This window comes from Anoplopoma fimbria, chromosome 13 (genome assembly GCF_027596085.1).
Source record: "Anoplopoma fimbria isolate UVic2021 breed Golden Eagle Sablefish chromosome 13, Afim_UVic_2022, whole genome shotgun sequence".
Lineage (NCBI taxonomy): Eukaryota > Metazoa > Chordata > Actinopteri > Perciformes > Anoplopomatidae > Anoplopoma > Anoplopoma fimbria.
In genome coordinates, this window is record NC_072461.1 from 26,650,012 (window position 1) to 26,667,678 (window position 17,667).

The window sequence follows — 17,667 nt, forward strand, 5'->3', positions numbered from 1 at the left end:
TCTGTGGCGTTTGACGGGAGAAGAAAGTTCCAGAAGTTGCAGTCAGCTCTGTCAGTCAGGAGTGATGTAACGCCGGCACGAAGCCCGGAGTCAGCGCCACCAATCACAAGTAATGGTGTTAACACGAGAGCCGGCGCGCTGACTCAGCTGGATTTATTGAAGGCGGCGTCGCAGCAGAAGTAAATTATTGATTATTCAGTTGGCTCCATTCAACATAAACGACATGTATTATATGTTGTGTCGTTTGATTTACAACGAATGTTACATTAAAAAACTGCACCGGTTTGTTTTACAGTGCAGCTTAAAACACGACTCACTCATTTGTCTGAAGTTTGTTGAGTTTATTTCACAATGTTTTGAGTCCAGTGGCTTGAAGATACACTTAAAAGTCAGGTTTAAACCTGGGTGGGGCCTTTACAAACTCCAAATTATATTAATATTAACAATATTATTTATTTATTTGCTTATTTGTTCGATCGTTTATTTAATTTATTTATTTACAAGGGACCAGTTTTCACCTGAATGTAAATGTGTAAAGTTAGCTAGAAAGCTAATTCTAGTCTCTAGTCCCTCAGCAGGTTAATACAATTATAATAATAACGTTGCAGCCGAATGTGTAAACTATATCAAAGCAGCTTTAAAAGTACATTCTGCACGACCGAGTCTAGCAGCACAACGACGGTGGGGGAAACATTTGAAATATTTGTGATTCATCTAGGAGGAAATGATGCTGTAAAAACAAAAAAAAATGGTCAATTTGGCTTTCTTTGTTGCATATGTTCAGTTATATTTCTGAAGCCACACGATACAAACAAGCCAAGTGTGAGGACTTCTGTTTTTTTAAAAGGGCAAATTTTTACTTTACACAAAATTTCAAAGACATCAAATCACCATCTCTCTGATTTGGACACGGGTTTGGTTTCACATGTTGGTGCGTGAGAAGATGCATGTGTAGAGTGATGTGCAGCCTTCTTCTATTCAGTTGCAGAAGCAGGATGAATTTCAAATCAATCAGCTCTAAGAAGGCGTTGCACACTTCGATAAAAAACAAGTTTAATCGTCCAACAGCACAAACGCTTCCACGGTTCGGTTTTCGGTGGGCTTTTTTTTTTGCTTTTCCTCTCCTCCTCTCCTTTCGCACTTCCCGTCAAATTGATGAGACACCCGAGAATTTAATTTGAATCCAGCACTGTGTAATTGAAACGCATTTGCCCTGATGGATGGAGCCAAAACGTTGTGTGTGTGGTGGGGGACGGAGGGGGAGGGGACGGAGGGAGGAAGATGATTAGATGTAGCTACAAGCTTTTGGCTGCCTGTTTTGTTTTTCCTGACGGAGTTCGAGGTGAAGCAGAGATTGACGGGAAATCTCTCTAACTGCGGCATGATGAATGCTGCATTGTTTTTTTTTACTGGGATGCTCTCAGATTTGGGGCCAATTTGCGAGTAATTTGGGGTCATTAGCGCTAATCGAGATGAGTCGCTGTGGGTGGATTTTGAGCGGTTGGTGCCAAGGTCTGAACTGATGGAGAAGAAATCCACTTAAAGATAACAGTTGGGAGGGACATAAGGGAGAGAGGATAAAAAGGAAGTGCAGTCTGTGTTGTGACAGAGTGAATTGTTAAGTGGTTGGCGGTTACAACAACTGTAACTTATATAATAAAAAACAAAGATTGAAGGACATATTTTTACTGATTCCAATAAACCGCACGGTTTTATAGAAACAGTATCAGGGGTTTGGAGGTGAAAGAGAGACACGTGAGACGAGGAGGAGGAAGAGGAGGAGTGGGGGAGGAATAAATCACGCCAGAGGGAGACATGATGGAAAAGGGAGGAGAAGAGGCAAACTCATGGGAACACGAGTACGAGTGAGAACTTCAAAAGAATTCTCCAGAGAGAGACAGAAAAACAACAAGAACGACGACATGCGTCTCCGTCACCATCTCCTCCTCTTTTACTTTCGGAGTGAGACGTTCTTATCGTCCCCCCCGAGGCTTCCTTATTTTCCTTATCAGCTTTATGAAGTTATTTATAGGTACAGTAGTAGTAGTACACAACCTTGTCGAAGTGTTTTTTCTCCTAAAACTGTTTGATATAATGGTGTACTGGAGGGGAACTCATAATTCATATGTTTACTTTTGAGATTTAAAGTTCAACAAATAGCCTTGAACAAGAAATTCAAAGTCGCTGCTCAGCTTGTTCTCCTTTGAAAACAGATGGTTGATGTTGTGTTTTATAGCTAAATAGATTCTACTGAGACACCCCTTCATGAAGAATGAGCTACAACAAGGCTCAACTGACTGCTCATAAGACGGTGATATAAAAGCTGTGTTCCAAATCACTTTTTCTTTTTACTTTTAGTACAAACTGCAGCTGCCCTTACAAAGTGCGTACTATTGCATGCAGTATGCATTCATTAATTGGGGCTTCTTCATAACATGGCACCTTGAACTTTGACCCTCTTTCTCACATATATCTGCTTTGCAAAGAATTGTGGGTCTGAATAGCAAGAAACGTATGATGGCTTGCATACTGAAAAATGCGGCCGAGTGTAGTAGAACATCCTGGTATTTTTGGCAGAAATGCATTTGAAATACTATGTGTTGCGACAAACTAAATATTTTATTGGTATAGTAGTATGGGTATTGGAATGCAAAAACTCTCCACCATTTTTTCCCTTCCTATTGAAACTCATTTATTTTAGTTCTTTAGTTTGTTTGGTTTCAAGTAGCGTTGAATAAACAATTTTGATATCTGCACACTGACACTGTGGAGATCAGATGGTTTTACAGAACCATTTCCACCAGTGACTGGGAGGCCGACACATAAAAATGACCTGAAATCTCATTTGAGATCATATTTTAATTACTTTGTAGTGTCTCTTGGTGTTTTGGAATAACGATGCCTTCTTTGTGTTAATGGCTGTAGTGCTTCCTCTCTCTTTTAATTTTGTATTTTGAAAATGAAGTGGAAATGTCAGAATTTCAGTATAGGAACTAAATTTCGACCTTATTCTATACATTTTGTCTTTATCCTTGCAATGCAAAATAAAATAAAAATCTTCCTTTTCTCATTTTTTTCCATTATTCTTTTCCCTAATAACTTTCCGTACACTTCTAAGTTTCAGGGAAAGTAATGAAGTATTACAGTTTTCCACTTTGTATTCTCATAACCCTGAAAGAACACAAAATGATTGTAGGTAAACACTGAAAAGGTTAGAGAAAACAGACTTGAAGCAGGAAAGTTTGCTTTGTGTCTCCGTAAAGTTGAATTATAATTGATCAATCAGACCCCAGTATGAAGGATGTCTGAAACACCTCCGATGTAAACACAGTATAAGAACCAGAACTGACCTGGAACTGGAAGGAGTCGCTGTTGGTGCCGCTGCCAAAGTGTCGGTACCAGACGGTGCCGTCGTTGACGTCCTGCTGAGTGAAGGAAGTCGTGGGCGTGGAGCCTCGCTCGTCAGTTAGCGATGGACGCCAGCTTTCCACGGGGCCGTCGGCTGGCATGGACACCAGCACCACCTCGCCTGAGACGGTTACAGAGGAGGTGAAGAACTGTTTCTCTCAGTTATTATACAACACACAATTATTATAATCACTGGGATCACATCCCACCAGAATTAATTGTTAGGGTAAGAATTTACAGGCTTCTATTATAGTCCATAATCTGTACAAATGTGTTTATTATGATATTCTAGCCTAATTGATTGAAGACGTTTTAATAAGTAATAATGAATTTATATCAAAATATTTAACGTTATTAATAATTAAATTACAAAATATAAACCCATGAATTTGTATTAAAAAAATGATGGTAAGAAGCTTTCCCATAAGACACCATTAGTTTAAGTAACAGCATTTAACTTAGGATTCAATTTAGGATGCCACCCAAAGTTGCTACAGAGTTCTTGTCATGGTGTACAGTGACCTATTATTTTATCAAATCAAACGATCGATTTCTTTTTAAATTAAATATTTATTGGACTACCTACATAAATAAACTACTAAACATTAAATAAATGAATTAACTACAAAATGAACAAAATGAATGGACTGAATGAAGAATATGATTAATAAATCAGTACAGTGAATAAAGATGAATAAATGAGAAGGTTTACATGTGACTCATGTCAATGAATAATGATTATCAATTAAATTTGTTGTTTGACGTTTATCCATTGAATTTAAGATGCTACATGAGGCCTAGTTTAAGATAGATCCTACTTAACATAGTTATCATCTCATTTCAGTTTTTATCATCTTTCCGTCGACGTTTACCACAATATGCTGAGGAGAAGACATTTAGAAGGCATTATAAAAACGGTTTAAATTAGAACCAAACTGCAGCCAGAATAAAGCCACTTGGAGCTTAATCAATCTGTCAGATCTTTATTGTATCAAAGAGCCTGTTTAAAAGTGTATCTCTTGAATGACATGTTTGTTTGTACCATATTTAGGTTGTCCATCTGAGCCGACGATGGTGTAGACGATGTCATCCGTGCTGACTCCCTTGTAGTCCGCCTGCAGGTATTTTTTATCCAGTCTCACCATGCCTCCTTCCTTCACCCAGGTCATCGGCACAGACAGAGCGTGAGGAGAGTCAGCGGCCTGAAAATATACACAAATTCAGAATTTTAACTCTCAAAAACATTGGGGTTGGTTTCTGTTTCGATACAGCAAGTCCTGCTGAACTTCATTTATGTAAAGACTAACAACTTTTCCTTTTTCTAACGAAGGTTTGTCTGCAAATTGTGGCAAGATGGATCAAAGTAGAACAAAATTAATAAAATATAGGGTTTTGTATTTCCCCTGGGAGGAGCTCAACAGATGCCAGGTGTAAAAATCTAATATAAAAACATTCATGACCTGGATGTTAGCTTGAATTAGCCACAGGTGCACTAGCATAAACAAGAGTTATTTAAATCAAATTTACTCTCAAACATGTTAAATTGAGCAATATGTTGAATGTTTTTCACACCGAGGAACCCCCCGTGTGATATCACCGAGGTGTAGAGAGAGATAAAAGCAGACTCCTTGCTCCTCAGGTGCAGCCTGATGCCACTTTCACTTTGTTTTGTCACAGTTTTCGCAGCTTGTTTCATTCCACATCTGTTGTAACCTCTGGAGTCCCAGGAGCTCGTTGTAAAAGCTGTCAATCAGTCACCTGAGCGCTGAGCCCCCGAGTCAGCTCCACCAATCAGATGTAACGAATCAATCTGGGTTTTCTCTTTCCAAAAGCTGTCAGCAAAACTTTGGAATCAGACTTATTTTATTGTGATGCTGTATTGATCTGAGGCAGAGTAACTCGTTGTTTTTTTGCAGGGGATCAGCTGCAGAGAAAGCTCGGAGCTGGTGGATGATTCAGTGTCGCTGGAGGACATTTTGAGCAGGAAAGATGTCTGCTGTCAGAGAGGGTTTCAAACTAGATGTCTTAACTCTCTCACTCACCGTGTCACCCTGCTGTCTAAATAAAAGCAGCTATGACAAATGTCTTATGCATCTACAAAACCAACCTGCTATATATTCTGTAAACAGAAGCTCCGCATTTTACAACCGGATGTAATAGTCATTTTGTTGTCAAAAACAGATATTGCCTTGTCATATCTTGACAGCAAGAATTTCATTGAATTTTACAAACACTTGATATGTAATGAAAAGTCATTATTAGCTCACAGGTAACTGTAGATAATTCTACACTGGATGCTTTTCTACTAAAATATAAAAAGAAAGAAATATTAAACGCCTTCTGAACTACAAGAACCTATAATTTAAAGTGTAGTCATTGTCACAGGTTCTGCTTTTGTTTCCAGTGTGCTGAACCTACATTTGGGCTTTCCTGAGGCGGTGATACTAAATCCAAGTTCCTGGCTTTCTCTGGAGGATTTAGGACTGAAGTATAACATTAGTCTTAACCCTCGAGCCAAAAAGTTTTGCAGAAATCTATTTTCAAAAAGGAAAAACTTTGATGCCACTTTCTAAAAAGATACCTTTAGATAGATCAGTACATCAGTTTTAAACCATTGATAAGAACAACTTTGGGGTTGCAAAGTTGTAAAACAAATCCCCTCTGCTGGTTTTTATCCTCCAGCAGGACACTTTCTTTATCTTTCTACTGAGTCAATTTATAAAGTTGGCCACTCAATGAGCTGTCGGATCACTTATATGAAGAGAAAAGTTTGTGAAGCATGTGGACCAAAATAAATACCAAGCCTGTCACTTTCACATCCCACTTTCAGGGTGTATTTTCTCCAATACTGCGGATGTAGTTTTAAACATTTGGTTAAGGTTGTGAATTGAAACAAAATAAAAACATTACTTGGTTATGTTTGGGAAGAATCACCATGGTTTGGACACAAATTAGCACGTTTGTTATGTTATTTAATTCACGGACGTAAATTAAAATAAGTCAGAACTGACTTTCGGTTTCACACTGGACATGAACAGCTGTCTCCTGGGTGAACGTCCTGTGTTTGTTTGAACCAACCATCCACCCTGAATTTCCCTCCATGCAGACTACATTAAGAAATGTATTTGTGATACCTCAAAAACAAATGTAATCAGGGTAAAAATACCCTCAAAATGTAATTGACAATTAGTTTCTTTATATTTTTAGGAGACCAGGCTGGGAAAACTGTATATCAACGATAACATTGATTAATGCAGACTTGATGGCTTATGACAAAGTAAGAACATGACAAGTGCCTTTTGATGGAGGACCAAACACTTATAACTGCATCATTATAAAGTGGAAAAGGGATTTTTTTTGTATCAAACTGGCAACCCAACACATTTATTGCTTCTAAACTGAATTGTGAAGCCTAAAGACTTCTTAGTCATTAATAAAGCCTTTATTTAGAAAGTAGGACCAAAACTTCCTGCAGCAGATCATTGTAATGACAGAAACACTGTGGCAGTGTCTGATAATAGATTACAAGAGTGTGCACAGGTGTGTGTGAGAACCGGAGTGCATGTGCATGTGTGGCGGTCTGTGTTTGCAGATAACAACCTGCCGACCAGCTGCCTGCCGCTCGGCTGATCCAAATCACACTATTTCAGCGGAGCAGCAGCAGGAGGAGAATCGCAGACGAGCCGCAGAGGAAACACATAAGTCAGCATGGCAGGCTTTTAACTCAGAGGACCACATCATCCAGGAGATTATCAACCGCTCCCGATGAACACCAAGGTCTCTCAAGGACACTCACACCCAGAAACGGCACACACTCTACAAAATAAAAGAGTTGGGAGGATTTATAAGTTTGCCAATACTCCTGATTTCCCCAGACCTCTGACTCTTTGTCCTGCAGCTGCTCCTGGATTTGTGAATTTTCTAATTTTCTTTCTTGAATAACACACAAATCTAATGAGTTTTTTCTTTTCGTAGCTTCGGTCGTAGCTTCTTCAGACAGGTGCCAAGAAAATTAAATGCTTGTGGTAATTGATCTGCTTTTGACCTCTGGGAGTACCAGGAATTGGATTTTCATGATATCATTTAATATTGACGGGATGAAAGTGTCAAGAATTGGTTGTCGAGAGAAAGCTAAGGTGAATTCAACAAATATCAGAGAGGAATTTATGGTAACAAACTCAGAATTCAATGACTCATTGTCAGAGCATCTGATGGTCTGAGAGCTGTTGATTTAAGGCGTCTTATTTAGTGCTGGTTTCAAAGCGAAGCGCTAATAAAATGTTGCGTTCCTCAAGGACATCTTCAACTCCATCAACAATCATCTGACTAGTTTACGTTTAGCAAAACTACAAGTGTCCTTTCCTTCAAATAGGGAAAAGAACTTTGTTTGCAACAACTTGTTTGACACCTTGACACCCTCAAGACTTAAGTTGAAACTTGAAATAGTGTAAATTCAAGGGGTTAGAGAGGAAGATCATTCACAAACGCGAAAAACTTGCAACTGAACACAAAATGGATATTCTTATGAAGATTTTGTGACTTGAGTAGAACTTGGTTTAAAGGGCTTGAGGCCTGGTTTAAGACTTTGCAGACTCCACCTGCTGATGCAGCATGAGATTTACTAATTCAACCATGTCTCCAAAACCTGTTTTCATAAAACTACACTGCATTCTCAATTATATTTTGAAGGAATCAACATGTTTTTAATATTGCAAATTGAAACAAAACAAGCTAGGTTTGTTCGCTTTGCTTAAATTCCAATTGAAATAAGATTAATTGGCATAAATGTTCAGGTTGTATCATTGCCAAAGCTAAATAAGATATTACATAAAATATGAATTATTGTTCAATATTATTAAAATGAGTGTTTGCTACGTTATATCATTTACGTTAGGTATATATATTGAAATCTGAGAACATTGGCTTTTGGTGTTAAGCGGGACATGAACAGCGGTCTCCTGGGTGAAAGTCCTGCTAGTCTGGCCCGTCCATCTACTCCTCTCTACTCAGACTTCGGCAGACAACGATTAGAAATGTATTTGTGATACCTCACAAACAAACATTACCTGCAACAAAATATGTTTCATTTACAAGGCTTAATGTGTATTATTGATTATGTATTAATCCTGCTGAAACATTGTTCTTGTTTTGTATCATGTCATGCTACACCAGGATTTTGGTCGGTCACCAAAATCTCACAAATTATTTGGTCAGCCATGTTCTCTTATCCACAGATTGCATTTACGAAAATTAGAGACTCAATAAAATATATTTTGTTTTCAATCAGTGTATCTACTAAAGTGTAGGGTTAAATATGAGGATGGAGGTGAGGGGCTGCAAAAAAAAACATGTCCAAAATATATTATAGAAAATAAAACCTAACAACTTTTTTTATTATTCCTAAACTGCAGTACTATTGAGAAAAAATGCATGAAAAATGAATAATCAGAGACCTTTAAAGGGCTTTGAGCCAGCAGGTCTGAGATGGACTGTAAATAGAGTTGTTGCTGGCCAGAGAGCTTTTGGCTGCAGTCCACAAAAACAGAAAATAAATGACTTTGCCGAGATGGAGTCGGCATCATCCATAAAACATCGACTACAGCTGCCGGCCGGGATGGTCATATTGTTGTAATAACAATGACATTGTCGTTTCTCATTTCCCCATAATTCCAGCGGAGGAGAGGAGGGGTGAACGTGACGAGCAGATGGACGGGTCCAACAGTAAGCGAAAGTCACAGAATGTAGATTGAATCCTTATCTGCAAACAAATTCTAATTTAATCTCAATGAGACGCCGCTGTGTCTAAAAACAGAGCGTGGTGGCAAAAAGCAAACATCGGGGGTGCTGTGTGACAGCAGCCGCCGGCTTTGACGGGAAACAAATCACAGCAATCAAAAATGTAATCACAGACTCGTGGATGTAAAAAAAAAAAGAAAAACTTAAAGCTAATTATGGTATTCCCAAGCAATGATGAAGGCGAGGGCTCAGCGGGAGAGGAGCTAAACTCGTAGCACTCTGCTTGACAACAAAGCCGATATATTAGCCTTACAAAGCAAGGCTGAGCAAAAAAAAAAGATTATAATATCCTTCCATTTCTGCAGAGGAAAAGAAGAGCCCGAGGGTTTCTTCTTTTTTTTTTCAGAGGCTCAAAGTGTTCTCCTCCAGACAGTAATTGAAAGCCAAGGGTTTCAGCTCAAGCTCAGCTCCGGGGCTCGGACTCAGAATGTCCATCCATCAGAGGGTCATTAAGGGCCTGATTAGTCTCCCCGCTTTAGAGCTCCGTAATCCAACTTTTGGAGAAGGCTATTGTCCGCGGCACGGCCTGGCATCGACAGCCACTGTTGCATTCTGGATGGTGGGCTTGGAGTTTTTACAAAAAGCGCCAGAAAACTGAGAACTAAAGATTCATTGGCTCTGGTTTGTTAAAGTCTAGGCGGAGTCGATAATCACTCAGGGGTTTATTCTTGAGCTTCGTGGAAGTCCGGGTTCACCAAGTCGTCATTGGGCGTTAAGTAGTTTTCAGGGTGTTTTATTGCGCTGATCTCATTTCCTGACTTTCCATATCTCACAGGTTTTGAGATCCCTGAGCTAGCAGCTTCCACGGCAGGTCGCCCTCAGTGTTGCAGCTGCTTTAGAGGACTTGGCATGTGGTGAAGATCCAAGCAGCAGCAGCAGCGGGAGGTTTTCAGACTTCAATTCGAACGTGAACATCCTGCTGTTGATGTTGTTGATGTTTACCACACACACAGCTGTTGTTTCACATGCAAGAGTGAAAACACAAGAGAATGGAGATGTGATTTTGGTGAGTAAAGATGAAGGTGAAGCGCTCTCTTGTAACTATTTTCCATTTTTGAGTTTTAATCTGAGCATATTGTCTTTATTCCACACTGATGTTATGCAAATCTTCCACTTTTATCAGCACAGCATCACACCAGCTAAACAATGCATTTTTTGTTCTTCTTCTTCTTTTTCTGTTGTGCTGGGAGAAGACAATATTCCTGCAGTAAATGGTGCTCCTCTCCCTAAATGTCGTCCCTGATCTTTATTCTATGGTGATCCACCCGTGCAGATCAAGCTGGAGGCAACACAGAGATATCAGGGACACTGCTGGGACGGGTGCAGAAAAGATTCGGATATAAATCAAGGGCATTCTCTCTCTGCTCTGTCTAATGCAAGACATAATTCAGCACCAGGACATTTTACAGTAAATGGATACTGGTATGTGTGTGTGTGTGTGTGTGTGTGTGTGTGTGTGTGTGTGTGTGTGTGTGTGTGTGTGTGTGTGTGTGTGTGTGTGTGTGTGTGTGTGTGTGTGTGGGATGTTATTGATTTACAGAAGAGGAAAAGCAGAGGAGTTGAGCCTGAAGCGCATCATCTGTATGCAGCCAGACAAACAGAGCCGCCCTCCAAAAACCTGTAGCGAGAGTATATCACAGAACGACAAAAAAGTCTCTGCTGCCGTGACAAACGTACAACCGGCACACAACGAGGTGGGATGTTCAGTGTCACGTGAGGGGTTTCTATTCTGATGTAGTGTAAAACCAAAGCTGAGTACAGTAACTTCCTGTTACTGCTGAGAGGGTTTATACATAGTTGGAGGAATTTCTTTGGAAGAAGTCAGATAAGTTGAAAGAATAACAACTAGGGAACAGAATTGGATTTACAGTAACGCTGAAAGATGTTTGATGTACTTGAGATTTGACTGCTTGAAAAAATGCGTATGTTTTAAACTATTAATAATACAACCCAGTGTCTGACTGAATAAGTGAACATGATTTTCAGGTAGTCTCTCCACAACCTGTTGGATACTACAAAGACCGATATCAACAGAATCGCCGACACATTTTCATTGACATCAAGTGTGAAAACTAGAGAAAGGATGCAAGTTCTTTTTTGAACAATATTTATTTGACTATGAATGTAAGTCTTGACCTTTCTTAAGCTAACTAGCTAACTGGGTTAACAATGAAGCTAAGCAAGCTACCTGTTAACTGTTTTACCCATGGATTAAATCAGACATATAAGCTCTGGATACATGGATGTTGAGTATATAATGTGTCATGTAACTTTACTTAGTCATAGCTAAGTTTTTCAATTTCAAAACGATTTCAAAAAGCAACTTTAATGCTCGTTGAAATTCTAAAATGTTCCCTTTTTCCCTGGATACATATCAAGTGTCGGAGTTCGGGCAAGATGCCACGGATCAATGAGAAAAAGAGAGCAGCCACACTACCTCAAGGTTGTCTTTAGTACCAATTGAGTGCAAAAGATGGCACAATGTAAGTGCTATAGAATAATTACGCCATCAGCGTTTAGATTAGCTCTCTATAAGCCTGGCTATGTGTCTGAAACAGGGTTGTTATCTCCCGGTAAAATGAAGGCTCAAGGGGCCACTGCTGCTAAATGTATCCTAGCCGCTAACAAAAACAGTGAGGTGTGAAACTCTGCCGTCATTAAAGCAGCGAGATTGAGGCTTTCTAGTTCAAATTGGGATTTGTTTGTTGATGTTTCTTGCCTTGGACCTGCTGCTAGCAATGTTTCTAACGCTACCGCTAGCTATCGCTAGTAGCCAGAAAGCAGATATTTTCATTCAGTTTATGGGTCTTAATTGACAATGCCACAGAAACTCCCTCTCCTTGCTGCTTTCATTTATAATATGATACATAAAACTTTTAGTTTCTCTTAGTATATTCGTGTGCGTAAGTGAATCAGTTTTGTGTGTGTATGCCTTTATATGTGAGGAGCACAGATGTGACAATGTGATCCTCCACAGTGGGACCTTGATACAAATGTGAGAGGAGCACAAAAAAAAAAGGATGCCTGCAGAAAAAAATGTCCTCACTCTCAAGGTTGGTCCCCACAAGGACTGAAAACAGGCGTGAACACATTCCTGTCTCTGATGTCTATATATGTCCCGCTTCGGTTTGCGGTGCAAAGCGCTCGTTGCCAGATAATTATAATTATGTCCTCGTCATGATAACCTCACAGAAATATGATAGACCTGCTGTTTCTGTCACAGCTCCTAGATATACGAAGATCAGCCCATAAATGCGGCAAACTACTTTCAGGGATAAAGTCAACAGAGCAGTGTAATTAATGCTAAAAGTTGAGGCAATTAAAGGAGTTTAAAGGACTACAGTGGATGCCAACTGTCACTCGAGATACAATATGTATGAACTTCTCACAACTTGAATGACACTTAATAATCTGCTTTTCAGCTGCCACACAAATGCAGTCACCTTGAATCCGTCCATGTGAAAGTGTATTCATTAAACATCTTCCTCTTCCTAACTACTGAACTTTGAACTTGTGGAGGAAAGAAAGAAAAAAAAAAGTCCTTGAGACTCAGTTTAAAAAAACGATTATAAGTGAAAAAAGTATATTCACTGGTATTCAAAGCTTCTGCTCATAAAAGTTTCTCCTGTAGCCAGAGGGCAGCTCAGAATATATTTAAATGAGAGAGAAAATCGGATTATTCTGCGCTTTAAAATCATTTACAATTCACAGTTAAACTCTGGAATGTAATGAATGCAAGTACTATATATATATATCCAGCATGTACTTGTTTCTACTTTCAGAGTAGAAGTGATTTCTGAGAGGATTTGTCGCTCACCTTTTTAACACATTGTTTGTGAACTTGTTAATTGCATTTTGGCTCAATCCCCACTTCCTGTCTGAGTTACAGTCTGGAAACCACAACCGGTGAAGAAGTTGAGCTGCAATACACTAATGTGGCTCTGTTGTGTAACCTCCAGGAGAGAACTTCATCCAGTATTAATAGAGGATCAATGCGGGTCTTTTGCCTCTGCAGAGATGTTTGAGCTGAGCCAGTGAGCAGCAGGATGACTTTAAATTAAACACCAGAGAGCCTTAAAACAGAGAGTGAGAGTATATTTGTTGCCCTTGTTATTTTTGTTGTGCTGAGTGTAGAAGAACTTTGCAGGCCTTTATTTTTCATACGCATTTCAAATCCAAGCTGTTGTTTTTCATAAAATGCTTTTGTGCAGGGAGATGATGGGAATCAGCTTATCAAATTTCATGTTGGATGATGACGTTTGCATGCACGGTGGCTCTTAAGGGTCAAACAACTCTTTAAATAGTTTTGATGGACTTGAAAAAAACACAGAAAAAAGAACCTGTTCTGAAAAACTTTCATGGCGGACAAAAGTTTTGGAGTCAAGGTATAAACGTGATCTACAAAATGTGTGATATTTCAGGCAATAAATACAGACTGTTTGAGCAAAGATCTTAAGCTTTGGGTGCAGCCATTGTAGAAGATTTTCAACCAAGGCCAAGTTTAAAAAAGTGAAAAGGTGTCTTTCTAGTCAGAAGCTAGTTGTGTAACAATAAACTGATGCAACCAGTATTCATGCAGGTTAGAAGCCGGATCAGCGATTGAATATTTTGACGTTAACAGCTGCTGATGTTTGAATTTTGAAAGCATGCAGTTGCTATCTTCATATCAAACATCCGCCCTGCAGCCATTGAAATCCTCCCTTCCCCCCCGTCTGTCCTCCCTACCTTCTGATTGACGTGGACATGGAGGAGGATGTTCCTGTAGCTGTGTCCGTCGTTGACCTGCAGCACCGTCCCGTCCTCCGTCCCCTCCGAGCCGTCGTGGACGTACCGGATCTGTTCCCGTGACAGCTCCTCCAGCTTGAATCGGCTGAGAGCCCGGTCGCCTTGGAGACGGGTCAGCCGGCCGTGACGGGGCGGTTCGAGAACCATGACCAGGACATCGGCCGGGTTGTCGGGGTCGTCGACCTGCAGGACCGACTTGGTGATGGTTGACTGGGCGCCACGGCCCTCCACGGGTAGAGGAGCGAGAGTCATGACCCTCGGAGGCTAAAAAGGTTAAAAGGAAAAAAGGAAGAGAGGTTTGGAGATGAGATTGTGTTTTAACATTGTTTTAATAAGTCTGGTCTGGAACTTTTAAAGGCTGGCTGAGAAAATAGGACAATTTCTCCCAAATTGATTTAGATACGATGATAAATTTTCTCCCGGGGGGGAGCATGGCGTCCAACCGCTGAGGGAGATGAGGAAGATGAAGGGCGGCCTCATTAAACTGCACTCAGCCGTACCGGAGGAAAGCTTCACCTCGCTAACAAAGTAGATTAAGAAACAGCGGTGAGAGCGCCTCCTATTGTGAGCGAGGATATGACTTTATCCAGAGCTCAGCGTGTCTGTGTTTCTACCATTATGTATGCAGGAAAAAAGGATTATTAAGATTAGAAGTGTACTTATTGTTAAAAAGAGATTAAGCTCTATTAAGTTATACTTTTGATTCGATCATCGGAGCTTTGACTTTCTCCTTTAGTGCCAAATCCCACTGAGAATCAATGTCAACTATGCACATCTATGTAGCTTTTAGCCTCATTTAGCTCGTTGCTTTTTTCAGTCAACAATTTAACACTTTAGTCAGCAGACTTTCAGTAGAAGAGCTCTGATAAACCAACTGTAAGCCACCAACTACAGCACCAAACGGCAGCCAGACAACGGCAGCGACAAGTTGGTGAAGACTGTGGAAGAAATGGAGTGTGTAGAGACCAAACAAGAGGTAAAAGAGAAGTGAATATTGGAATAACTTTCATATGATCAGCCTGATCTCACTAACAGGGCGTCAAAAAGAGACACTTGGTAAGTCTTGATACATAAGGCATATTTTAGCATCTGTACGAACTCTTAATTAACTCCAATGTTAACCCATTAAGAGCAAGAAGTCCTCTCAAGGTGGAGGGGTGGTGGTTGGGTCAAACAAACACATGACTTTTGCTCAGGAGACCAGCGTTGGTGTCCCGTGTGAAACCAAAAGTTGAGTGATTATTACTGACAACATAATGCCATGTGACGCTATACCACCGAGTCACGTGACGGTACATTCGTTCTGGTTTTAAGCCAAACCTAATGTTTTTTTCTAACCCTACAATTAAAAATGTTATCAATGTTTCACAAAGTTAACCACAAATGCACCTTCTGCATTCAAATAATACACAAAAGGCTGACCAAAGGGTGACAAAAACACAGTTCTATCACTCAGAGGACCACTGTTCTTATCCCATGTGAAACCAGAAGTCAATGGTGACTTATTTGTCACTTAGCTTCTATACTTAAACAACCCTTTTGTAGTTATATTAAGCAAAACCACAGACTTCACCTAAACCGAACCAATAATTTGTGTTGCTGGACATTTGGACGCAAGAAAAATAATGGAAAACGTTTAGTCAAATATCATCTAAACTGTTTTGTTTTCTAATTTTAACATCAGTCAATGAACGATTCTCATGAGGTCTATCCTCAGTACATTTGCATCTTCTGTGTGTGTTTGTGTCTGACACAGAAAACAACAAAGCAAGACAGAAAAATAAAGGCTGGAAGCCTAAAAACAACGACACTGATGCAGTTCATCTCAGCCTGACTCTCTGCCAGGAGTTGTCAGCGGGGCGGCTTTGGCAGCGACGGAGACGCAGGTAGAGAGCCCTAAATCAAACCCGTCGACAGGGCCGCGGAGCTCCGAGACGCTCAGCTCAGCGGGGCTCGGGTCCAATTCGCTGCACTCGACGGCGGCTGGCTGAGCTTCAGCGAGAACTTTTTGCCATTACAGAGGCAGCTTAAGCAAAAAGGGGGAGAGGGGGGAAACGTATGAAACAAGCTGGCGCCAGAGAGAAAAATGTGGGACGTCTAAGACACACAGAATCCCTCGGTGTGTGTGTTTTTGAACCAAAGTGACCTCTGACTGGAGCTGCAGAGCTGAAACGAGGGGGGGGATGTTGTGCTCTGCAGCCTTTTGCACTTTGTGTTCTTATTTTGGGGGTCGTTTAGTTTTCAGACGTTGGAGGAATTATCTCCAAGAGACAGGCGGCGGGGCCCTCGGGCATCCACCTAAATCCTGTGTTGTCACTTCAGCAGTTGGTAGGGAGGAAAAAACAAAAGGTTTCTGGATGTGTTGGCGGGGGCTGAAAGTGGGAGTGTGTGTCGGTTTGAAATCATGCTAAGACATGCCCGCTCACTAAAGGCAACAAGCCAAATCTCTTCCCCCCCGAGGCGGAGGAAAAACAAACAAGGCCCACTCGGGTAGGAGGGCTAACCTTTTATCATCGCCTCACAGGTGAGGGAGAGGTGAGGTTCATGTTTGGGAGGAAAGCTGTCGTCACCCATGGGGCTCTGCAGCACTTCAAGAAGATACGGGGGGGGAAAGCTGTTTTTTGTGCTGGTTCCTGGGTCGGTTTGCTGGTTTGCTCTTTGTTTTGTTTTGTATTTCCTGCTGTGATCGTGTTGGATTGTATTCAGAGGACACGACGGGCAGAGTGGAAATGTTTTCCCAGGTTGATCCCGTCCACCTGTCTGCCTGTAAGCCTCTCTGTGGGCATCAGGGCCTTTTATCTGCAGCTCTACTCTCACTACGCCATGTTGCTCTGGACTTCACACTTCAGACTTTTACTTCTAGACATAACTCTGAAAACACGAATACAGATATTATTTTAAACTGATATTTTCCTCTTTGTTTTCACCTCTCGTCCACACGCAAACAGAGTTTTAAGTCACTTAAACGGATATTTTAAAAAACGCCCTTCTACGGTGTAGATTTAAAGAAAAACTCTGCCGATGCGGAAGTGTCTTAAAACTGCATTCTCTCTCCTGTCCACCAGGGGGCGACTCCTCTGGTTGTATAGAAGTCTATGAGAAAATGACTCTACTTCTCTCTTGATTTATTCCCTCAGTAAACATTGTAAACATGAGTTTATGGTCTCAATCTCTAGTTTCAAGTCTTCTTCAATACAGCATGATGTTCATTTAGTAAATGATGCTCCATTTAGAGTCAAACAGACCATAAAGCAGGGGATGCTTTATGTCCACAAACTTATGGCCACTTCTTATATACAGTCTATGCGTAAAACAGAGCGTTTTAGGTTTAGGCTTTTAGTCCCGTCCACACATATTAAGCTATTTTCGTTTTCTTCATAACACCATATATTACATTTGTATAACTTGTAATATAATTATAATAATAATTAGCTATTGCTTTACTATTGTTAACAATTTGTTTGTGTCCTAGTGTGGACAGAGATATTTTGTAAAATTAAGGTGATGTCGACAGAATTTTTTTTTTTTTTTTTTTTTTAAATGTTGATGAAAACATCTGTTTTTAAACATATCTGGATACGTGTTAACAGGGCCTTAATCAACGATAATTTTTAGGGGGAAATTTAGAAAATGCTTCGGTGATGATTGACAGCTAAGGCAATTGCAGAAAGTCCACAG

General features: G+C 40.4%; 1 protein-coding gene across 1 annotated transcript in view; it reads right to left on the reverse strand.

Moving 5' to 3' along the window:
* fras1 (Fraser extracellular matrix complex subunit 1) overlaps nucleotides 1–17,667 on the reverse strand; it is a 262,161-nt gene that overhangs the window by 65,150 nt on the left and 179,344 nt on the right. Inside the window, exons 28-30 of the mRNA XM_054610644.1 lie at nucleotides 13,930–14,253; nucleotides 4,451–4,610; nucleotides 3,351–3,529 (exon numbers count right to left, since the gene is read on the reverse strand). Coding sequence (XP_054466619.1) covers nucleotides 3,351–3,529; nucleotides 4,451–4,610; nucleotides 13,930–14,253 — 663 coding nt within the window. The remainder of the gene's footprint in view (nucleotides 1–3,350; nucleotides 3,530–4,450; nucleotides 4,611–13,929; nucleotides 14,254–17,667) is intronic.